Raw genomic sequence first — 26,252 nt, forward strand, 5'->3', positions numbered from 1 at the left:
ACGCAAGAAGGGAAATCCAGTATTTTATTAATGCCTTAAGAGAGGACCAGAGCAAGAGAATATTCTTACCAGAAGCAAACCAGACACCCAGAAGGTTGAAAATGTTTGCCAAGACCAACACTGCTTTTGTGAACATGACAATCTGATTGACAGCCTGCAAGCCACAGTTACATCGATCTGGCACAAACTGTGGTCTTAAGGCTTTACAGGACAAAGGAGTTGTCTCTTTAAATGTCCCCCTACACACTGGCTTAGGGAAATGTTAGGGCTATTTGCATTGTTCCTACTGTTCTGTTGTGGAAATGGTCTACCAGATGGCATTACTCTCACAGGCATGATCACTTTGCTGTAAGGAATTTGTATTTGAACATCAAGGGGCAGTGTGAGAGGAATCATACGAATTATGTGTTCATTCACATGAATATATCTTTCCCAGATATATTTGATCTTCATCCACATTTCCTGAAAACTTTGCAGTCTTAAAGGTGAAATGGTTGGCTTGTCACGTTAATGAGACATTTGCACCACCACCCAGTGCGGGGGGGCTGGAAGATGAACCAGCAAATAGACAATTTACTCAGTCATGGCTATGGAATGAAGGCCTAACAAAAACCCCTGAAGAGACCTTCTCAGCGTGTGGAACCAGAATGCCTCCATGAGCCACTGAGCCAGGCCCCAACTTCCACAAGGACAGAAGCTCCTTTATTGGAGACCTTGCCTGTATATCACTTTATCTCTGTTGTATCCTTACAGTATCCTTCTTTAAACTGGAGAATATGTTTTCCTGAGTTCTGCGAGTTATTCTAGAAAATTAGTCAAACCCAACGAGGGTCATGGGAATGTCTAATCTGTAGTTGGTAGGTAAGAAGCACAGGTAACTGCCTGGAACTTGCGAACAGCATCCGGATTGGAGGATGAAGGACACTATATTATCGAAAATACATCCCCTTTTAGATTGAAACAAATTACCAAGTCAATTATCTGATCCCTGTTAACTGTGAGACTAACCTCTAAAAAATGTGATGTCTTAAGAGTTTTCTTTATGTAGTTTATTCCTGGCTACTTTACATTTTTCACTTAAATACTTTCCAACAGTATGTTGCCCCTGTAAAGTCTCTCCATTATGAAGACTGTCATGTTTCTAAGGTCAATTTCTTTGGCCACATTATTTCTGTATTAACCATATCAGTATGTTTTCTCTCCACTATGAATTTTCATTTGTACATTATGTGAGAAACAGTTGACAGCTTTGCTATGGTCAGCTTTTAGCTTCTTTTCTCCCATATGAAAGCTTTCATGCTCCCTACATGTATAGTTTACACAAAACTCCTTCCTGTATCTTTGGAAAAATCAAGTTTCTCTCTAGTATGAATTTTCTAGTGTGCAGTAAGGCTTGAGCACAGCATAAAGGCTTTGCAACATTCTTTATATTTGTAAGGTGTCTCTCCATATGAATTCTCTGATGAAGACTAAGTTTTTAGGGACATGTAAAAAATTTTCTGCATGCTATGCATTTGTAAGGTTTCTGTCCAGAATGAATTTTCTGACATTTAGTAAGGACTGAGGCCTGGAGAAATGCTTTGATCCATTCTTTACACTTGTGTTATTTCACTCCACTTAGAATATTCTTGCATTTATTTATACTTGATGAATTACTGAAGACTTTTCCACATTCTTTACACTTTTAAGGTTCTCTCTACTATGAATTTTCTCATGCACTCTAAGAGTTGAGGAACAAGTAAAGGATTTGCCACATTCATTACATTTGTACGGTTTCTCTCCAGAATGAATTCTCTGATGTTGAATAAGGTGTGAGCCCCGCTTAAAGGCTTTGTCACATTCTTTACACTTGTAAGGTTTCTCTCCAGTATGAATTCTCTCATGAACATTAAGACTTGAGGAAGTCCTAAAGGACTTGCTGCATTCGTTACACTTGTAAGGTTTCTGTCCTGAATGCATTATCCGATGTTGATTAAGGTGTGAGGACCACCGAGATGCTTTTCCACATTCCTTACACTTGTAAGGCTTCTCTCCAGTATGAATTCTCTCATGCACAGTAAGACTGGAGGAATAAGTGAAGGATTGCCCACATTCTTTACACTTGTAAGGCTTCTCTCCTGTATGCAGTCTCTGGTGCACAATAAGACTTGAGGAAGACGTAAAGGAATTGTTGCACTGTTCACATCTGAAAGGTTTCTGTCCAGAATGAATTCTCTGATGTCGATGACGGTGTGAGTCATGCTTAAAGCCTTTTCCACATTCCTCACACTTGTAAGGTCTCTCTCCAGTATGAATTCTCTCATGCACAGTAAGACTTGAGGAAGAAGTAAATGTCTTACTGCATTCTTCACACTTGTAAGGTCTGTGTCCAGAATGAATTATCTGATGTTTAGTAAGTTGTGAGCCCCACTTAAAGCATTGGTCACATTCCTCACACTTGTAAGGCTTCTCTCCTGTATGAATTCCGTGATGCACAGAAAGACCTGAGGAAAAAGTAAAGGACTTGCTGTATTCTGTGCATTTGTAAGGTTTCAACACAGAATGAATTATCTTATGTTCAGCAAGTTGAGAGCCCCATTTAAAGGCTTTGTCACATTCTGTACACTTGTAAGGCTTCTCTCCACTATGAACTCTCTCATGCGCTTTAAGACTTGAGGAACAAGTAAAGAATTTGCCACATTTGTTACACTTGTAAGGATTCTCTCCAGTATGCATTCTCTCATGTACTTTAAGCCTTGAGGAATAAGTAAACATTTTGCCACATTCTTTACATCTGTAAGGTTTCTCTCCTGTATGAATTCTCTGGTGCACAGTAAGACTTGCAGAGGTAGTAAAAGACTTGCTGCATTCTTTACATCTGTAAGGTTTCTGTCCAGAATGAATTCTCTCATGTTGATTAATGTGTGAAGGCCACTGAGAGGATTTTCCACATTCCTTACACTTGTAAGGCCTCTCTCCAGTATGAGTTCTCTCATGCAAATTAAGACTCGAGGAATATGCAAAGGTTTTGCCGCATTCTTTACACTGGTATGGTTTCTCCCCTGTATGAATCTTTTGGTGCACATTAAGATATGAGGAACACGTAAAGGACTTACTGCATTCTTCACATTTGAAAAGTTTCTGTCCAGAATGAATTCTCCGATGTCGACTAAGGTGTGAGCCCCTCTTAAACGCTTTGCCACATTCTTTACAGTTGTAAGGTTTCTCTCCAGTATGAGTTCTCTCGTGAAGAGTAAGACTTGATGAAGATGTAAAGGATTTACTGCATTCTTTACACTTGTAAGGTCTCTGTCCAGAATGACTTCTCTGATGTTCAGTAAATTGTGAGCTCCATCTAAAGGATCTGCCACATTCTCTACACTTGTAGGGTTGCTCTCCAGTATGAATTCTCTTATGCACATTAACACTTGCAAAATAAGTAAAGGCTTTGCCACATTCCTCACACTTGTAAGGTTTCTCTCCTGTATGAATTCTCTGGTGGACAGTAAGACTTGAGGAAGAAGTAAAGGACCTGCTGCACTCTTCACACTTGTAAGGTCTCTGTCCAGAATGAATTCTCTCATGTTTAGTAAGGCTTGAGCGCCACTTAAAGGCTTTGCAACATATTTTACATGTGTGAGGTTTCTCTCCTGTAGGAATTCTCTCACTAACAGCAAGAGCTGACGAATTAGTGAACGATTTACTGCATTCGTCACGTTGGATTGGTTGCTTTCCAGAGTGGATCATCTCATGACTGCTTAAAAGGGAAGATTCACTAAAGGCATTCGCATATTCTTTACATCTGCAAGCTTTCTCATCAGTGTGAATACTGTGATGTTTATTCACTTTTGTGAAATGTTCAGAAGTTTGGTCACATTTCTTGAAGAGTTGTCCACATTTGTCACATGGGGAATGGTTTTCAGGAATCTCATTTCTCTGATATTCTCTATGGCTTGATCCTCTGTTATAGGTTATTCCAGTTTCCACAGATTGGTATCCTCTCTCTAGAATGTACATACCTTGGCAATTATTTAATAGAGAGCCCTTTCTGATGGCCTGCTTACTTTTATTATACATGGAAGATTTTTCCTCACTGTCTGTATACTGACATTCATTAGGCAATGATGGGTGGACAGAGTCTCTCTGATAGTTAAGAAAACTGTATGTATGAGATTGAATAGGAATTACCTGTTGATCAAAGAATAATGAATCTTTCATGAAACAATTTTCAGTTTCAACATACTGGCACATTTTCTCATTGCATCTTTGGTCCTCGGAATTATATGACTGAATGTCTTGTGCTTTGCTGTATTTAAAATGACTGAAATTATTAGAATCATGTCCTTGCTCAGCTTTAAGAATTTCCAAGCTGTCCGTTTGAGAAAAGTTATGTTTCAAAACAGGATGATGACATTCACTCACAGTAACACAATGTTCGGCAATAGGAACTGACTTAAGTTGGGCTTTGCTCCCAGACACATCCTGATGAGCTCCACCCACAGGGAGGTGTCTGTCATGGGCACCCCTTCTGTGACTCTGCATTCCTTCGTAAGAGCCACCCTGCCCTTCACGCTCCTCCTCACTGTCCCCGTGTGTCCTCAGTTGTAAATGCCTCTGGTCACAGCTCCCATATCTTCCCAGGATCACTTTTTGGAATGAGTCTTTTATCACTTCCTGGGGTAACAATCCTTTTTTGTAATGAGAAGACACTGCTGAAATATAGAAGAAGATCAAATTACCTCACAAGAATCAGGCACATATATTTTAAAAATCTATGTAAAATTTAAAACAGTAAATGTATTGCAATGAACATTTAGTAATCTGCACAATTGTTTTACACTTCAAAGCAGTAATACTGTTTATCAAAGTTCAACTTAAAAGTCACCCAGCTGGTGGTAAATACATACAGATTTTCAAACTTGTAATATTGTTATGTATATTTGAGCCAAAAATACTTTTAATACTGGCATGCTGTTTAATACTCAGAAATCACTTAAGAGATTTGCAATAAGATGATACAATGTGCCATCAAGAGAATTCAGTGATGAGCACCACATATACAGTAGTTTTTCAACCTGTAATTGTTTCTATCTGTAAAGAGATTGTTATAAATTTACCATGTCATATGTAATGCTCAGGAACATACACATGGAAGGCATTCAAAGGGAGACATGAAAAGAACCATAGAAAAACCACTAAACACAGACAGGCACAGACAGACAAACACGTGGAGGAGATGCCTCGCTGACACACAGAAGAAGAGTTTTTAGAGACACAATGGACTTGCTTCCCTTGCCTTCAGTGACTGAGTGCACAGGGACTAAACTCCCTTGGAAAAGATGAAGAGAGGCTGTGTGGGTGAAGAAGACCAGGTCCGACTGCAGGACACTCACTCTAGATCTGGAAACACACAGAGGCTGACAGTGACAAAGATGGAAAATGATAATCAATACAAAAGGTGACCACAAGATAGCAGGAGTGGCCATTTCAGTTACAATGGACTTGGTGAAAGACTATCACAGGACACGGTAGCCATAATGTAATGATCAATAAGAGGTACAGGAAAGCATCCAAACTGTATGTACTCCTGCAGCCAGGATCAGAGCTCGCACATAAAGGAAACAAACAGTGACAGAATTAAGGAAATGGGAACAAAATACTAAGAGGAAAATTCAATATCCCACTTCTAGTGGAAAAACACGTGCAGACGACCCACAGACACATGCAAAGACGCCACAAGTCACCAGGACTGTAACCTCCCACCGATCGGAATGGCTTACATCAAAGATAGAAGACATAACCAGTGCTGGTGATGGGAACCCTCCTGGGCTTCATATGGAATTGTGAACTGGTGTACTCACCACAGGGAGCAGTTATGGAGATTTCTCAAAAACCAAAGACAATAAACAATGAACATCAGTTCCACTACTGGGAATCTACAGAAAACATCGCCAGGTTTAAAAGATACACAGATCTGTTGGTTGACTGCAACATCATTTACAATAATCAAGCTATGGAGACAACATAGTCCATCAATAAATGAATGGATAAAGGCATGGTATGTTTACAATGGAATATTACTCAACTATGAAAAAGAAAGCACTATTGCCATTTGCAATAACACTGAGGGACAAAGAGAACATTACAGTAATATGTCAGAGAAAGACAAGTAGGATTTCACTTGCATGTGCAATATAAGAAACAAAACAGAAATAGGCACAAGAACATAGACAGTGAACTATTGGTATCCTTTCTGGGGGTGAAGGGCACATGTATGGGTGAAAAAGGGGAAGGGACAGACTGGTAGAAACTTCAAATGTCAAAACTACACCATTTCTGACCACAATGGATTGAAAAGAGGAAGTCAAAAAAAAGGAGGTAAATAAAATGCACAGTCTTAAACCACTGTCAGAGATGACAAGGGCACAGCAAAATTAGAACACATCTTGAGATAAATGAAAACAAAGACATAACATACAGAAACATATGGGACGGAGGGAAACCAATATTAAACAGAAAATGTATAGCAATGAGTGTTTATATTAAACAAAGAACATCTCAAATCAACAACCTCAATTTACACACTGGGAACTACAAAAAGAATAATAGCAAAGTCGAAATTAACCACAATAAACCAAAAAAATTAGGGAAGAAATAAATGAAATAGAAAATAGAAAACAAATAGGAAGAAAAAAATAATTGAGTAGTGTGGTTCCCTGAGAAAAATTTTTTTAAAAAATGCTGAGAATCCTTACATAATTTAACAAAAATAAACTGAAGACTCAACTGAAATCAAAGGTTAAACATGAGAGAATACAAGTGATGCAAAATAAAAATGGACGATGGAGATTTTTTTTAAAGAAAAACCATATGTCAAAACACTGTACACATAGAACAAAGGGGTAAGTTCCAAACACAAACAATGTACCAGGACTGAATGTTGAAAACATAAATATATGAATATTCTAGAAAAAGAGATTAGGAATAGCGCACCAGAAGTTCCCAAAGGAGCCCAGGCTTCACCCGACAATCTTATCAAACACTGAGAGAAAAATTAATATACCCTTTCTCCCTAAATTCTTTCTTAACTTAAAGGGTCAGAATATTTCCAAACCCTTTCTATAAGTCCAACGCGACACTGACACCAGAGTCAGAGAAAGACACAACCAAAACAGAAAATGACATGAAAGTTGTGATGACTATGGACGCAACAACCTCAAGAAACACAAGCACACAATGAGACAGCACAGTGCAGGCTCAGGCCACAGGACAACGCGGCAGTCATTCCTGACATGCACAAGGTCACAACACAGAATAAAAAATAACCAGCCGTTATACTAAAGCACATTAAGGACATACAGGAAGAACACTATATTGTCTCAACTGATGCACACAAGGCTTCTGAGAAGTTCAACATTCTCTTAAGGTAAAAACACTCAACAATGAAGCAACAGAACTAAACTTCACAATATCATAAAGGGTGTATATGTAAAGCGCAAGGCTAATAACATACTCAACTGTGAAAGCAAAGATTTTCCTTTTCACTCAGGAACATACAAGGATTCACTCTTCACATCTACTGAACATACTGGTGGAAGCCCAAAGCAGAACCATTAGGTAATAAAAACAAACAAAATTCACACAATTACAAAGAAGGAACACAAATCTCTTTCTCTTGGCAAGAGACATGATATAGAGAAAATTCTAATATCTACACACACACACAATCACTGACTGTCAATTCTATTAAACACATTTGGCAAAAGAAATGGAAGAAACATCCATACACAAAATGTCACTTGTCCAGAAAGGCAAATAAGACAATTCCATTTACAATAGAATGCAAACAGTAAGTAAGTCACTTAGGACTAAACTAAACCAGCTATGTGAAAAACTGTTTACATGAAAACTAACAACATTTCTGGAACTAAATATGACGTGAAGGAAAGGAAAGACATCCCATATTCATACACTGGGAATAGTTAAGGGACCCATAGTTGCAAAACTGGTGATCAGATGCAATCCAAACCATATCATCTCAGTGACCTTCTTTCCCCAGAAATACAGAACAAATCCTAAAATGTGTTAAAACCCGGAGAGTATGGATAATAAATACAAACTCCAAAGACTAAGTGTAAGGCTTCTACTCAGTATCAAATATGTAACATGGCGACACTAACCCAAGGACACTAGGACGTGCATAAACAGGGACACACAGACTAGCCGAACAAGAGAGGCCACATTAAAGCCCCATGTCCTGCCAAGTGAGCTGTGACAAGAGAGCCGAGGGCACACCCTACAAGGGAGCCCCTCAGCTCTGGTCGGGAGTAAGATGAATGTCCACATGCAGGAGAACGAAGGAGGACACTTTCCTTAAACCATTTCCTCAGACAAAAATCCACTCATTATGGATCACACAATAAATATCTAAGACTTGTAACAGGAAAACCCCTACTAGAAATCAGGGGGGAAATCTTTCAACACTGCGTTTGAATGTGACATGAAAACGAAAGAGAACAAAGCCGAAGTGCACAAATGGGACCACCCCTCCCCGAATGTCTGCACATCAGACAACTGCCAAAAGGAAAAGGCCGTCTACAGAAACAGAGGACGGGTGTTGGAAGCACAGATATAATAAGGCGTTCTTTTTTATTTTTACTTTTTTTCAGTAAGGTATTACTGACATACACTCTTATGAAGCGTTCACATGAGCAACACTGTGGTTTCAACATTCACCCATATTACCAATTCCCCCCCAACCCCACAGCAGTCACTGTCCATCAGCGCACTGAGATGCTAGGGTCCCTGCTCGCCTTCTCTGTGCTGTGCCGCCTTCCCCGAGACCTACCTGTGCTGGGAGTGCTGATTCTAATGCCTCTAATAGGGCATTCTTATCAACTGTGCACTATAATCGACCTCAAAACCTAGGCCTGAAAGCTCAAAACTATCCCAACTGAAATGATGGGCATAGCACTGAATAGAAGTAACACCAAAGAAAATGTACAGATAGGCCACAAGCAAATGAAAGGATGCTGAAATCACCAATCACTAGATAAACGCAAAGCCAAGCCAGAATGAGTTAGCTCATATCCACTAGGTTGGCTTCTATCGGGCAAACAGGAAACGACCGAGGCTTGTGAGGAGGTACAGGAAGTGGAACGTTTGTGCAGGACGCGTGGTGACACAAAATGCCTCAGTCACTAGGGAAAACAGTGTGGAGGCCAGAAAACATAAAACAGAACTGTGCTCTGACCAGAAATCCCACCTCCCGATGTACATGTGAAACAATTCACGGCCGGACGTCATGGTGCCCTCATGAACCCCGTCCTTGGTAGAGTTCTCATGACACCCCGAAGAGGACGCTGTCCACATGTCCATCACCACGATGAATGCATGAGGAAAATGGGGCGCACACACCATGGACCATTCCTCCATCTACAGGGAGGAGAAAATATTCTCATAAACTACACCTTGGAGCCAGTCTGAGAACATCACAGGAACTGAAATAAACCAGTCACACAGGCAGATAGGACATAATTCCACATGTGGGGTATTTCAATAGTCAACCCCAGGGAAATGGAACAACGTTTCCCACGGATGCGGGCAAGGGGACGGGACAGTTGTTTCAATAGACACTCAGTTATGACTGTTGTAACATGAAAAACTTTAGGGAAGCAGCGAAGTACAAGGTGAGTAGAGTCACCACTACTGCACTGTATTCATGAAAGTGCCGAAGATGGCAAATTTTCGAATGAATTCTTTGCCACAATTAAGCAATTTTTATAAAACCAGAATGAGAGTTATAAAACATTCTAAAACTACCTTCAAATCACAAAAATTACCTCAACCATACAAAACTGTTTCTCTCACACACAGAATATAAACTGATAAACTAGAGGTGAATTAAGACTACTTCAAGTATATTTACCCAGATAGTTTAAAACAACCATCAACTATATGAGGTAAGTATATATTAACAAAGTAGGGTTGACAGTCACACAGGCACACAATCACATGCCTCAGTTTATTGGCAACAGACCTTTGTCTGAGTACATCTGAATGAATTCATTCCCACAGTCACTTAACGGCACTGAGTTGAACGCTACCATCTGGACGACTGACAACGTCATAATGGAAACATGGGTCATTCCAAACTTCAATCCCCTTCACAAGGAGACCAACGAGAAACTATCCCAGACAAGATACCATTGTGGAACCACAGAAGGGGAGGGGGACAGCATGGGGCACCCCAAGACTTACATCTTCTACAGTGGGAACAAGAGAGCCTAAGGTGGACACCCTGCCCCCCAACATTGCTGCACATTAATCAGGAAGCCTGCTCACATCGTTCCTCCCAGGAATCAGTAGGGGAATCTCTGGGGCTTCACTGTGGGGATCAGATAGGGCAGAGACCCCAGCCAGCCACAGGACCTGTGCATGTTCAGAGACCAGACAGGCCCCCATCTGGCCAAGGAATGCAGGTGACATTTCCACCCCATGTGGGCCATGGCCAGTAAGTTCTGCTGGCTGTGGAAACCATGTTTTAATAGTACCTGGGCAGACAACCAAGCACAAAGCCGCATCCACCTGCTGAGGGAGCCCCCAGACCCACGTGAGCAGAGAACCCGGGGAGCTGAAGGGCCCTTCCTGCAGCCACACATGGACGCAGAGCCAGGCCGGCAGTGCTGCCCAACCGTTCAGGAGAGTCTCTGAGGCCACATGCCCAGGGATCCTGAACAGTAACCCTGGACAGCCTTGGTACCACGCGGAGGGCACCACCCAGCCCTGGGGCCCAGCCTACTGCCCCACCCACGACGGAGCCCAGATCAATACTTTCTGAGCGTGGAACACAATCCGCGGCCTCATCCAGGCAGACAGACCAGCCAGGAACCCCACCGTCATGAGCAGAGCCCGTGGACTCGAACAACAAGGAGTCCCTGACAGCATCCATGACTGACCCTGGACCATCATTTCTACCCCCACCCAACTTCGGGACACAGCTGGGGGCCCCCTTCTATAGTGACAGCACAGCTGGTGCCCTTGTCCTACAGCAGAACACAGCGGCCTTCTCTGACCACAAAGCCCGGCCTGCAGCCCGGCCTGGACGCAGAATCCAGCCGGGGGCACCGTCTGCTCAGGCACCCGTCAGACCCGAGGGCCCGCAGGGCCCAGCCCTTCCTGCCCAAGCATCACGTACACCCAGTGGCCCCGTCCGGCCTGAGCAGGCAGCCTGGGACCAGCCAGAGCAGTGAGGCCTGCAGGGCCCAGATGACGGCTCCCTGGTCACAGAGCACAGCGAGCACGCCCCCCACCCAGGAGGGGCGCTGACCCGGGGCCCTGACTGCAGGAGTGCAACCCCGGGGCCGCCCAGCTACAATCCTGATCGCAGAGGCCAGGCAATGGTGCTGCTGTCAAGCACTGCCTGCCCAGGGACACCATCAGATGGGCCATCCATTACCCCAAGTTGTCTATCCCTGGTGAAGTGAACTATATAATCTCAAAGAGGAAACCACTTTTTCAAGTTTCCTGATTTTTAATTCAAGGAATCAAAGATCACATAGAGACAGATCATCATGAAACCAATGGAAATTAATAATGATCCAACAGGTAACCATAGAGATAGAGATATAAAAAACAGTCTGACAAGTAATTTATAATTTTTTACTACAAATGTTCACTGCACTTCAAGCTCGTAGAAAATTAAATGAAATTAGGGAACAATGCATGAACAAACAAGTTTGATGAAGAAAAATAAACTCTGTCTCCTTATCTTTCTCTCACAAACACACACACAGAAATCTTAAGAGTTAAAGATTAAAGCAAGGGAACTCAAATTCAACAAAGAATATTCACATCAGACTTGGACAAGGAAAAAGAAAAGAATTGGTAAATTAGAAGAGAGATCATTTGAAATTTCCCAGGCTGAGAGTAAGATCAAAAAGAATGAAAAAGAGAAGAAAGTCTATAGGACTCAAAATGCTGCAAAAGAATCAAAACATGCCTTCTGGGAATCCCAGAAGAGAAGGACAAAGCAACAGAGAGGCTATGATGGGCAAAAACTTCTGTAATTTGGGGAAAAAAATGGACATACACATTCATGAGGCACAAAGACCATCTATTAAGTTAAATCCAAAAAGTTTGCACTGAGAATTATTATAATCAAATTGTCAAAAGTCAAAAACAAGACAATTTTGAAAAGATGGAGAGAAAAGCTCACTCACCACATATAAGTGATCCCCAATACATGGCAGTTTTCTGAACAGAACGTTTATAGGCCAGGGGAGAGAGCAGGAAGATATTCAAAATACTGAGAACAACCTGGCAACTAAGAATACCATACCCAGTAAAGTTGTCCCTCAGAAATAAAAGTGAGATAAGTGCTTTCCAAAACCAAAAAAAGTTGAGTGAGTTAATCACTAGATGTGCCTTACAAGAAATGCCAAGGAGTATGCTTCAAGTGGCAATAAAGACACTAATGAACATGTAAAAATATTAGTGATCAAAACTCACTTCTACTAGTAAATATATACTCAAAGTCAGATTCTCTACTATTGTAATAGTGATTGTGTTTTATACCTACACAGCAAAACTTTTAACAAATCGAGTACCTTTAACTATAACAATTTGTTAGTGGATACAAAATATTAAAAAAGATGTACACTTAAACATCAAAAAGCTAAAATGTGAGTGGGGACAATTAAGAATGGAAAGTTTGTATATGGTATCTAATTTAAGTCATTACCACCTTCAAATTGGGTGTTATACATTTAAGATATTTTACCTATGCCTCATGGTAACCATGAGGGAAGTCGCTATAGTAATTACACAAAGATTTTGAGCAAGGAGGCACAGCATACTGATACTAAAAGACGTCAGAACAGAAAAACTGCAGAAGGATAAGAGACAAGGACAACAGGCACACAAAACACTTATAAAATGGCAATATTTTGGGCTTGTCTATCAACAATACTTTATACAGAATGTTATTCATAGTTAAAAAGGCAGAGAAACGCTGATGGATAAAAAGACAAGATCAGGAATATGCCACCTCCAGGAGATTCACTCGTCTTAAAGGCATTCATGGAGTGAGTGAAGGGATGGAAAAAGATATTTAATGTAAGTGGTATTTTAAAAAATAACACAGGGATAACTAAACTTCTTTGATCAGAAAAAGTGCACTGTAAACCAAAAATGGTAAGGAGACACACTGAACATCATTACACAATGATAAAGTGGTCAATACATCAAGATAATCTAACAATTGTGTATGTGCAGCCAACACAAGAACTAAATATATAAAGCAAAATTTAACAGATGTAAGATTTACAATATTAAAAATACAATATTTGGGACTTGAATTCTCTACTAACAAAGAGGGATACATCACCTGAGAATCATAAAGCAAACCAGTGGACGTGAACAGCCCCATAGAGCAAACGGATGTAAGAGAAACATACGGAACGTCCTACCCCAAGACAGCGGAACCTGTATTCTTCAAGTGCACATGGAATATTTTCTGGGATAGACCTTATATCAGGCCACAGTCCAAATTAGAGAAGCAAATTAGAGAAGACTGTACTTATATAGATTATCTTCTCTGATTCGAACACCATGAAACTGGAAATAAAAGGAAAACTGGAATATTTGCCAACATATGGAAATTAAAAACAAAGAGAACAACAAAGGGATCGGAGAAAAAAAAAGTGGGAGTTACAAAGTTTCTTGAGATGAAAAACTAAACATACCTATCAGAACATACAGGCTGCAACAAGAGCAGTTCCCCCGAGGAAATTCCTAACAATAACGACCCATAGCAAAGAGATCCAAATGCACAACTTGATTCTACGACGTGAAAGAACAAGAAAAAGAACAAAAGGAGCCCAGAGTTAGCAGCAGGAGGAAATGATAAAGATCAAGAACAGAAGTACAACAGGAAGAATTGACAGAAGTGTTGCTTCTTTGTCAAGTTAAGCAAAATTGGGTAGCCCTTTGCTAGATTGACCAAGAAAACAGAAAGGACCAAATCAACACAATTGTACATGACAAAGGGGCCTCAGAACTGACACCACTGAAATTCAAGGGGTGAAAAGAGGCTACAAAGATGCAACTACATACCAATGAATTAAACCACATAGAAGAAATGTAAAAAACAATACATACAAGGCCAAGACTGAATCTGGAAGAAATACAAAATCTGAACTGATCAGATACTAGCATTAGGAGATTGAATGAGTTGTCAAAAATCACCCCAAAAAGGAAAGCTCAGGAACAGCTGCCTTCACTGGTGAATTTACCACACTTTGAAACACCAGTCCTCCTTCCTCTTCCGAAAGCTCAAATGGAAGTAACCCTCCCAAATTCATTCTGCTAGGCCAGCGTCACCCTGACACCAAAACCAGTAAAGGACACTACAGAAAAGAATTAACAAGACAATTATCAATGCGGATACAAAAATTCTCAACAGAATACTGGTGAACTGAATTCAACAGCTCATTAAGGGGATCATTCACCATGATACAGTGGGACTTACCTGCAATGTAAGCATAGTTCAACATGGGCAAATCACTCGATGTGACAGGTCTCAGTAATTGAAGAATTAAATAAAAAGCATCACTATGATCATCTCAATACATGCAGAAATACCATTTGGTAAAATTCAACATTCACTAATAATAAAAACTCAACAAATTACAACTAAAAGTAATTATCTCATCATAAAATGCCATATATGCCAAGTTCTCTGAAACATGCTCCATGATAAAAGGGTGAAAGCTCTTCCTGTAAGATCAGGAACAAAAGGAGCCTTCCCATTCCTACTAATCCTTTTGAACATAGTTAATGGAAGTCCTACTATAGGAAAAAGAAATAAAAGGTATCAGATTCAGAAGGAAGAAGTTAAACTTTCTCTATTTGCAGATGACATGATTTAGAGAGAAAATCCTAAACACTGAACCAAATAACTCCTAGCTCTAATCAATGAATTTGGTAAAGTTGCAGGATATAAAATCAACTCCAAAAAAATCAATAGCATTTCCATATACTAACAAGTTTTCTGGAAAGGAAATAAAGTGACCCCATTTATGACAGCATCAAAAGCAATAAAAGAATTAGGAATAAATTTAACTGAGCTCAAAAATCTTCTGAAAACTCTAAGAATTGATGAAAGAAATCAAAGACAAAAATAAATGGAATAGTATCAGCAGGACTAACACTGTCAATGTCAGGACTTCCAAAATGCCATCTATATATTCAATGGAATACCTATGGACATTCCACTGATATTATTTACATAATTAGAAAAGACAATCCTAAAATTTATATGAACCCACAAAATAGTAAAAGAAATCCTCAGAAAGAAAAACTAATTAGGAGGCACCACACTCTCATTTCAAGGTATACAATCAAGCTAGTCATCAAACGAGTATGGTATTGGCAGGGAACCAGACAAACAGACTAAAGAACTAGAATCCAGAGCCCGGAAATAGAGGGAACAATACTGGATCAACTACTATTTGACAAGGGTGTCAGCAATATTCAATGAAGACAAGATCATCTGCAATAAATGTTGACAGCTAATTGGATATTCCCATGTGAAAGAAGTACACTACACCCCTATCTTATTCCATTCACAGAAATTAACTTGAAATGGAGTAGACTTAAACATGAGGCTTGAGACCATGAAACTCCTATAAGAAAAAATAGGAATGATGCTCCCTGACATGGGTCTTCGTGATGATTTTTTGTATATGACACCTCAAGCAAAAGCAACAAAAGCAAAAGAAATGAGACTGCATCCCATGAGAAAGCATCTGCCAAGCAAAATAGCAAGAAAGTCAAAAGAAAACCTATGGAATGAGAAGAACTATTTGCAACCATTCTCTCTGATAAGGTGTCAATATCCAAAACATATAAAGAACCTATACAACTCAACAGCAAAATGAAAAATGATCCAATTAAAAAATAGACAAAGGACCTGGATAGACATGTCTCTAAAGATTTAGAAAAGGACAACAAATACAAGAAAAGATTCTGAACATCACCCACCCATCATTAGAGAAATGCAGATTCACACCAGTGAGACAGCACCTCTAGCCTGTTAGAACGGTCATCAAACAGATGAGAACTAACACCCACTGGTGTGGACGTGAAGAAAGGCAAACCTTGCACATTGCTGCTGGGATTGTAAACTCTTATGGCCCCTATGGAAAAAATAGGAAAGACACCTACACACACATAGATAGAAACAATGGAATCCTAGTTAGTCATCAAGGATGGAAGTCTGCCTTTTGCAACAACATGAGTAAATCTTCTGGTCTTTATGCTAAGCAGAGTAAGCCAGAGAAACACAAATACCACATTGATCTTACTTAAATGTGGAATAATAATAATAAAAAAAAATAGGACCAGAGCAGATTGGTATTTTCCAGGGCCTGTGGGGCGGGGAGAGGAAGGACAAAGGGGGATATTAAAACTGTACCAACTCCCAAGTATAAGAAGACTTAACTTCTCGGGACATAATGTTCAACAGGACCCTTTGAACTGGACCAGAAAGTTTTTACAAGTCACTGCTCATAAAACTAACAGGGCAAGGGTCACCCAAACAGGGACCATAAAAGTAAAATAACAAGTTGTCTATACACTTTACAGAGATGGGGCAGTTACGAGAGAACAACACAACTAGTTTCCCTTGGAGGAACCAGTAAGTTAGTGAACAAAGCATTGATGAAGCGGCTCAGCCTTTCCGGGGCAGTAGGTAGTTCTTTAGTTCTTTGTCTTAATAGACCCATGTCATGAAACTGCCCCCCACCCATTCCTTTCTCTTACAAATTCCTTGCTTCCCTGCACAGGGGTGACACTTTTTCTAGTTGCTGCTCCATCTGTGCTCCCCAAGTGGCAATTCCAAGACCCCAGATAAGACCTTGTTCTTTCTCAGTTTTCCCTGCTGCTTCTCCGTCAGTGTGGATTTCAGGACTGAACATGGGGTGAACATACTTTATGCCCCTGAACTCGGCAAGTACAACGAACCTAGGGTGAAGGACGAGGTCGCTGCAGAGAGGGAAGGTCTAAAGTCAAAATACATCAGGAAAATTGCTTCCACACCAACAAATCCCCAATTTTTTCCCTTGAATTCAGAGATCTGACACACTTACATATAAAGCAGAAATTTATGGGAGCCGTTCTGTAAAGTAGCAAAATAAATGTTTTAAGTTTGGATAAGGAATTCTGGAATGAAGCTCTAATCCTCACCCACAGAGACAAGGTTGCTGTAGTTCTCCTGCATCACGCTCCTGTACAAGGCCCGCTGGGCAGGTGCCAGGCATTTCCACTCCTCCTGGGAGAACCTGACGGCCACGTCCCCGAAGGTCAACAGTCCCTGGTGTGTAAAAAACAAACAAAAATATACATGTTTCACCCAAAATGAAGGGTGAAAGGTAAGAGAACTGGTTTGGACCTGGTTGAATGACCTGCATCATTTTAAACACAAACAATACTCTATAACATTCCCTTGACGCTGGGCAAAGAGGATGACGTAAAACCACTATAGACACTAGAATTATATGGGAAATAAAATATGTAATTGAGGAATCAGTACTGGCATCTCTTCAAGTACTAAATTTATAGTTTACCTGTTGTATATGTTTCTAAAAGGCACAGTTATGGTGAAGTATCAAACTGGTAGAACAATGAATTTGTAGAACAAATGTGTAGAACAAATTTAGTATGTAGTACAATGAAGATCTCTGGATATTTAAAGTGCAGATGATTCAGGTGTTTCAGGCTGGGTCCTGAGTTTCTGCATTTTCAACAGGCTCACCAGTGATGCCAAGGACTGTCCCTCACAGGGCCACATTTTTGAAATACAAAGCAGTGATATACCATGGGGAAGTATTATTGGATGGCTTTTAACTAAAAGTTTTATGGCAAATGCAGTCTCTTAAATCAAAGATAGCAACCATAATCCATTTAGAACATTTCCTAAATGTTAAATACTATTCAACAGCTTTTCATGAACTCATGCATAATACACAAAAATAATCCATGAGAACAGTATCACTTTCCCTCATTTATGATGACATTTTCTTAAATTTTCAGTAAATAGTAGAGCCTGGCTTTTAACCCACTTTAACCTTGAATTTACCTAGAGGAACACAGATGAACTTTCTAGAAAACCTGAAAGGAGGCTCATAGCAGTTTCCTAAACTGAGGAATGGAAACAAATGTACAGCACACACTTACCTAGTAACTTTCACATTTTACACACACATTCATATATTACAATTTAACTATACACATGGTAAGACTAATACAGCTGAAAATTTTGTTGTCAAAAAACAAGGAGTGGTTTCATTTGCATACCCATTAATCATTTACACATGATGCTTTTTGTGGCTAAATACACCACGGAAACCCACACACATGTTAAAAACTGAAAAGCTATTGTTTTACAGTCTTCCATTTCCTTGAATTTTTTTGGCTACATTTATCATAGGTGCTGAGTTATGTTTTGAATTTTAAAACAGGTATTAAATATATGGTTCTTGTTTTCTCTTTCTGAAAATGCAAAAAGTAACAAGGAGCAGTAGGTCTGTGGTGGGAGTGGGGAATGAAAGGCAAACCCACAGCCCAGGCTGCCTGACGGAACCCTCCACCTGCACAGCCCAGAGCCTCTGGGGGCACAGGAGACGCCCTGCACTGTACAGAGCAAACCACATGCCCTAGGGAACTGAGAACAGGAAGGTTCTAGACTCAGTGAGGGAGTCTGTGAGCATCTCTCAGCAAATCCCCGAGACCCTTCATGCTAACGGGGATCGGCCCCGAGCCTCGGAGCCAAGGGAACAGACGGGAACATCTGATATAATGGCACAAATTGCAATTAGCTGCCTGACGCCCACAGGTCACCAATGCTATGAAATTGTGCCCAAAATGAAAAAGAAACGTGTCAATCATAATTTGAATCCAATTATGAGAAAACAAGCAGTGATGTTTTATAAAAGATATTAAAATACAAGTGACATATGTAGAATATTGTATCTTCAGAGCATGACATCTTGTGTATTTTATGAACTGCAGGTGTTTCTGAATTGATTATTAGACTATTTTTAAACCAAATATATTATCCCAAGATCCATTCAATCCCATCATCTATAGTCTGAAACTCAGTCAGAAAGTTAGTTACCTTTCCCATACACAGTGCCTCCCTGACTTCAGGAGGGAAAACAGACCCAAATCTATAGGCCACAGGTATTTTCAAGCATGACCACAATTAGTGTCTCTATTAACTGCATCCTATTTACAGTTCGAGGAAACTTTTCTAGTTTGGCAGTTGTACCTCAAATGCACTCATTCTACAAAGGATATGATCCAAATAGATTCATCCTGATCTTTATTACAAGCATGAAAGGGTTGTAAGCACGAAGTTAGGAATCGTAAAATTTAGCTTGTGATTCCTGTAAAGTAGTTGGACAAGCAGATTCATATGACAAGTACAGTCCTTCTTGAGCACCTTAAAAATCAGGTTTCATTGCCACGTTGATTAAACACCAAACTGTCAGCGTCAATGACAGGAAATTACATTAGGAGCCATCTCGATGGGTCTGAGGTGTGGGAACCCATCTGCCTTTTTTATTAGCTCATCTCATGCCTCTGCAATTATTCCTCCTTCCTGCGTGGCTCTGATACTGGACTTTCACACCCGGGAGCATCACTTCTTTCCAAGACGATCACTGACGCAGACTCCTGACAGCCCTGCTCTCATCACAGACCCCGCCACTCCAGCAGAAATACAAAACAGCCCCTCCTCCCTGCTGTGGGGACGCCCAGCTCCTGGGAAGGGCAGGCGCCCAGGGCGAATGCAGAGACAGCCCTCGGCCATCCTGTGACCTCACCGCCCCTTCCCCTACAGCAGCTAAGGGAGGGCGGGCTTGGGGGGGACAGTTTCTGAGAGCCTTTTCAGTTGCTAATTATAAGGAAATCAACAACCATCACAAGCTTCAAGTGAGCTTCTCCCAGGGGGCCCTTTGAAGTGTTTGTGACCCTTTCTCCAGGATACAGCAGGCGGACACTCCTGAAAGTGACCCGTGTGAGGACAGTCGTGGCAACCCTGTCACAAAGTGAGCAGCACAGTGAGCGCTGGGCCGAGGGGCGGGAGCACAGCAGGCGGGTCTCACGGCCCCTCCCAGAACCTCCAGGAGGAGTCACGTGACCGAGCAAAGTGGGGCTTCCTCACCTTCAGGCTTCTGAGCTGCTCCTACATTGAGTTATGAGCGAGGTCCCGGAAGGGGTCTTTCTCCCCCTCCTGCACACCCTCGGACAAGGACACAAAGCGAGGAGGGACAGGAGAGAGAGTCACTGAGCAAGGGGACAGTGCGCTGTGCAGGAAGCCGGGGGGCCAGGCCCAGCCCTGCTTAGCAGGTTCAGACTCACCATGCAGACAGGAAAACCCACAGGGGTGGCGGTGGAATCCTAAGCAGCACGTGACTGGGCCAAGGTCATTTTCACCAGTCTGGGTGTCATCTGCTGAGATGTTGACCTTGGGGATTTCTCAGCTGCGTCTGCCTTTTCCCTTTAGGCAAAGACTGGATTAAATCTACCTAGAAAGGATACCAGCTTCCAAGTCTCCAGTCCTGCTGCTTATATCTTACTCATGGCCTACTCTAACAAGCAAGAGACCTAAACCTCCTGAGCAGGATTTTCTGAGATCCAAGTACGAGGAACAACATGCTACCAGTATTTTACATGAGTTCATTGTGTTAGAAAAAGCATAAAACCTAAATGTGATTTATTCCCACCAGGAGGTTTAAACATCTTAACAGTAAGGTATTAACGGCCAGGTGGTGGAAAATATGCCAGGAAGGTGCTCAGGCTGATAGTGGGGGTGGGGGTGGGGAATTGGCAAGGGCCTGGTTATACCTGTTTGAGTTTTTTAAACCTACCAATGAAATTAAGACAAATGTAAGAGAAGGCCCAATGTGTATAATTGGCTTAGGGGACGTCCAGGAAAAATGTGGACACTGAGGTACTCAGCCAATGAGGAACCAGGGGAGGGACTTGCATACTAGGGAATAAATTACTTGCGCTAACTACCTGCCCCAGGCGTGCCTGCTTACCAGACACCTCATCTTGAAAGACATCCATTAAAGCCTCGCTGTGCTGTTCTCTTTGTCTCCATGTCCATGTATTAAGTTTGGACCGGTGAGTGTTTCACAAGTGGACTGATTTCACAACGCAAGGTAAGTTTGACTCATCTGCACAATTCAATACCAACAGATAGAGATACTCTGCATGAAAGTAAACATAAGCAAATACTGACACCCCACTCATGACCATTAGTAGAAACAGAACAGTGTCCGGAAGGGAAAATCACAAATAAAAGCATAAGGGTTTTATCTAGGAGGCAGAATTTGCTCTATTTGTCAGAGGAGCCAGTGCAACTTAATTCACAAGCACTGAATGATAACCAAAGTTCTCCAAATCTATTATTTTTTTTGAAGAATTTTAGCAATCATCCCTGGTAGCAATTTCTGTTGAGTAGAATCCAGGCATTCCCACTCCATCAGAGAGAATTCTATGGCCACACCCTTAAGGTGAGCAGTCCCTGAAGTAACAGGTACCAGGTGGCCATCAGTAGAGATCATAAGGTTTACTAAGGTGGTAAGACAGTCAGGGAGAACTGGCTCTGACTGAGGTCAAAGTCCAGCTTTATCCCATGAGACCTTCCCAGCACAGTAAGACGCCCTGAGGGTGCTGTCTGCATCTGAGGGATGACCTACGACCCACAGAACCACTACAAACCTGTGTTTCCTCAAGATCAATTGCACATTACAGGTATACACAGTTTCGAGTGATGTGTTTACAGCCTACAGGTTAACTTGCGTACATATTTTATAAGGAAAGCTTTGGTAAGTTCGAAACATACTACTCACACGCCAAAATACGTTAAAATTTCACTACAGGAAATTGGAGATTTTATTAAAACGCAGCTGCACATTCAGGAGCTCTGGGCTGGGCTCTGAATCTGCATTTCTATCAAAACCTAGCCCAGGGCTTCGGGTCCATTTTTGAATAACTAAGAGGTAGAACTCCAGGGAATGAATCCTTGTGAAACAGTTTCCTAGCAATTTCAGGTTCTAAATATAATACCAGTAAAACGGAAATAATCCTTAGTGAACATTTACTAGTTACTAGCCATCATTCTCACAGCTTTTCATAAATTAATGCAAGAAAAGCCATAAAATTATCTGCAAAGAGAAGCATAATCTCTTTTATTAAACTGTTTTGCCAAACACGCAGTAAATGGGAGCAATGAGGTTTTAGCCAGATAATCTAGCACACTGACCATCAGATTCACACACCTCCCTCCCAGGTTACATTACATACAGCTATCTAAAGTGACATCTCTCCTCCTGGGGTAATGCCTCCAGCTAAACTCTTTTCACGCATTGTGGGATGGGAGGTCAAAGATTTTTCCTACATCTTTTGGTGCCCTGATGGTTTTACAACTGAAAATAATCTGCATGTCCCAGTGGCACATCTTGGGGTGGCCGACCCCTGGTCACCGACCAAGGCCGAACTTTGAACTCAGCTAAGCTTCAGTTCAATATTTTAAATGTTTTCAAAGCAAGTAAGCACACTCGGAAGACAGGACGTCAGAAGCAGAGAAGGAACCAAGCGCCAGTTCTAAACGCACAGCACCTCAGGGGGAAACGCGGGCCCAGCCCCGGCCGGACGCACCCTCACCTGGGCGGCCGCCATCTCCGCCTCGGCCTCGGGCTGCTCGGGCTCCTCCTTTACCGGGCGCTGTGCGGGCACGGCTCACGGCCCCGGAGAAGATGCGCGGGCAGCCGGCGGCAGGGCCTCCCCCGGCTCCCCGCCGGCCGCGGGCAGGAACCTGACACGGGGCCCAGGCCGCCCTCCGGGCCCGGGTCTCAGGACGGACGCGGGGACGCGGGGCTCGGGGACCGTGGGCACCGGCTCCGCCCCGCAGGGGGCTGGGTCTGCGCACAGGCCCGGCACCCGGCGGGGGCCCGCGGGGACAGGCGAGCTCACCGGGCGCGCGGAGGGGGAGCCCCGGGAAGAGGCCCCACGGCCGCGCCGCCACGAGCACCGGACTCCCACCTCCCGCCGCCGCGCCGCCCGGAAGCAGGAGTGGGACCCGCCCTCCTCGCGGTGAGGGGACACGGCGCACGCGCAGCAGGGCCGGCGTCGCCCCGCGCACCCGAGGCCCCGGAAGCGTCCTGGGGCTCCGCCCCCTGAGGTTTAAGGGAGGGCGGGGCGCCGGGGAGGCTCGGGTCCGTTAGGGACGGGCGCTGGCCGGGGTCAGGGGTCTGTAGCGGTGACCCTAGGGGGGCTGACACTGCCCGCCCGGGCGTTAAACCCCAGGCAACCAAGGTGTGTCGGTCTCAGCGGAACTCTCCGACTTTGCTTTTAACCCTTTGCATCCTGTGTTGACACCCTTACGGTTTCCTAACCTCTTGAACCTCTCTGTTCCCCCGTCCTCCGTAACCCTCCTACTCGGACCCTCCCTGTCGTCTCCCTCTCTCCTATAAGAGGGAAATTAACAAAAGAAAGTGAAACAAACTTATTAACAAAGATACCTCTTACAACGTGGGTGAGACCCAGGTAAACTGACCATCCCCTCGAAATGGGCTGAGACACCTCCTCAAATCCTATCTCTACCTGAAGACCAAAGATGCTGGGGATGAGGTCAGTTTGGGGAGATTATCAGGATATGCACTTGGTAAAGAATGGGGTTGTTACACAGATTCATGTCCCTGCTGTCCCCATTCATAAGAGTTTCTGGACGTATAGACCCGTCCCTCCTCCAGGTACAGAGGGAGTGTAAGTCCGACAGGGAGGGTTCGAGTAGGAGGGTTACCGAGGACAGGAAACAGAGAGGTTCAAGCGATTAGGTATTGAATTGTGCAGATAAGTCAAACTTAACTTGCGTTGTGTAAATCAGTCCACCTGTGAGAAACACACTCACCGGTCCAAACTTAATACATGGACACGGAGACAAAGAGAACAGCGGAACGAGGCTTTAATGGAGGTCTTGCAAGATGAGGTGTCTGGTAAGCAAGCACGCCTGGGGTAGGCAGTTCGCGTAAGTAATTTATTCTCTAGCATGCGAGTCCCTCATTGGCTGAGTACTGCAGGGTTCACATTCTTTCCTGGAAGTCGCCTAAGCCAGTTATATCCATACTAGGCTTTCCCTTGCATTTGTCTTAATTCTATTGGTAGGTTTAAAACTTCTTTCTCTTCTCAAAATACCTCTAAAAACCGAAATCAGTCAAAGGGAAAAATACAGTTTAAAACCTATTTATTGCTTGCAAACTGCAGTCCAGCGATGTCTCCCCTGCTCCCGAAGAAGCAAGCAAGCCAGCCCCTCCCCTTAACCTCTCAAGGTTGACATGCCCTCAGTTGCCCAGGTAATTACCCATTGACAAGGAGATGAACTTCTCTCCACCCCTGAGGATATGCAGATGCAACAAAGCCACGTGAGATATTCTGGAAATATTACAGGGAGAAAGCATTATAATTGATTTCCCCTCTAAATGCAACTTTCTCTTAACAGAAGGGAAACTCTTGCTTGGTTTTCGGCATTTATCTATAACCCCAGGGAGGTGAAATCCCAGGGCAAAATATCTTTGAAACCGAAATCGGTGAAAGGGAGAAATAAAGTGGGAGAAACCCATTTATTGCCTACAAAAAGTCGCCCACTTCTGCTCCCCCACGTCTCTGGCTACCTGGCTGCACAAGAAGGTACCCCACCCATCCTCTCCAGTCCAGATATGCCCTTGCTCGCTCGGGTCTCAATTATCTATTGATATGGAGATGGCGTGTACTTCCCTCCTCCCCTGGAAACACCTATTGATATGGAGATTAACTAAGGCCAGGCAAGAGATTCTGGAAACATTGCAACTTCACCCACATTATCCAATGTATATTTGTTATTTCTTAAAAATAACCAGCCAAAAATAATCTTTTGCCAGAGGGACATATTTTGGGTGAGAAGTTTTGCTCCTTTTAAGTAAGGAAATGCTGACTTTATGTCAAAAAAAATCATCTAAAATTACTGTACTTTTTACACTCCTATTTGTAATATATGAGAATTCTGATTCCTCAATATTCTCACTGAATTTTGGTGTGATTAGGTGTACCTCTGCATCCCCAGTCTGGGGCAAGTTCCCCATAAAGATATGTTTATGCAGACCTCTCAGCTCTGAATTCCCAGTCTCTGGAGATTGGAATGCCTTCTACCCTCCAGGTACAGGGAGGGTATATTTCCTGTGGGAGATTTACTTCCTGGTGTCAGGGGGACAGAGGAGGGTCAGAGTGTCCTTTTTGCACCTGCTTTAATCCAAAGGAATCAATATGCCAAAGTGGCGCAATAGGGGGCAGTCTGCCCTTGCCCCTAAGGTAAGTAATTAAAAACATCTTTTCTGGGTCCTAACTGCCTTCAGCTCAAAACAATGCATGTGCAAAGTAGCATGTTTTGGGAGCATGTATTCTGCTCTCCATCAAATGAATAAAGAAAATGCAACTGTACATATTCCAGCCTTGAAAACAAGGAAACCCTTCCATTTGTGACAAGGAGGATGAATGGGACATGCTCAGTGAAATAAGCTCATGCTGTAAGAAATCACATGTACATGGCATCTATAAAATTTTACCTTCACCATAAAGGTGAAGATTAGAGTGTTGGGTACCACTGGCTGTGGGTGGGGGAAACGGAGACAAGTGGGTCAAACGGTGAAAAGGTCACTTATGGAGGATGAATAAATTCTGGAGATCTAATGTATAGCACGGTAATTAGTCAATAATAGTGTATCGGGCACTTGAAATTTCAGACAGTGTATCTTCAGCGTTCTGTGTTAGAGGCCCTAACTCAGTACATTTTGAAACAAGCTAAGAGATCAAACCTCTTCCATGCTCTCTTCTGCTGTCTTATAAAACATTAGCCAGGCCTCTCTGAGTTTCAGGAATCCACCCAGGATGCCTGGAAACCACAGAGAAGTGGCAGTTTTGAAGCACAGTTTCCTAGACGCCAGCAACTTGCCCTCAGGCTGGTGCAGACACTGATAAACTGTCAGTTCTGCCTGTAGCCCCTCCTGTTCCCATGAAGTTCCCCTTCCAAATGTTCTCCCTCTGAACAGTGCTGCATAGGTGTCTCCGGGAGGCTGTCCCCATCCACTCCTGTGGCTGGCTTCCTAAATAAAGCCACCTTTCCTTTGCAAATAACTGATTTCTTTAGAGCAGACTGAATAACAGATTAA

General features: G+C 42.6%; 1 protein-coding gene across 18 annotated transcripts in view; it reads right to left on the reverse strand.

Moving 5' to 3' along the window:
• Positions 1–26,252, reverse strand: part of LOC118909711 (zinc finger protein 493-like) — a 160,180-nt gene continuing 133,928 nt past the window's right edge. For 5 of the 18 annotated variants that reach the window (XM_057496373.1, XM_057496363.1, XM_036880491.2 and 2 more), the window contains 2 exons: positions 17,231–17,353; positions 1–4,691 (listed from right to left, as the gene is read on the reverse strand). In XM_057496373.1, the coding sequence (XP_057352356.1) occupies positions 1,639–4,691; positions 17,231–17,300 (3,123 nt within the window). In that variant the 5' untranslated portion in view covers positions 17,301–17,353 and the 3' untranslated portion in view covers positions 1–1,638. Of the gene's footprint in view, positions 4,692–13,724; positions 13,984–17,226; positions 17,354–22,716; positions 23,269–26,252 lie in introns of those variants that run through there. The other 13 variants (XM_057496375.1, XM_057496364.1, XM_057496367.1 and 10 more) reach the window with 8 other exon arrangements.

Source organism: Manis pentadactyla, assembly GCF_030020395.1.
Source record: "Manis pentadactyla isolate mManPen7 chromosome 15 unlocalized genomic scaffold, mManPen7.hap1 SUPER_15_unloc_1, whole genome shotgun sequence".
Lineage (NCBI taxonomy): Eukaryota > Metazoa > Chordata > Mammalia > Pholidota > Manidae > Manis > Manis pentadactyla.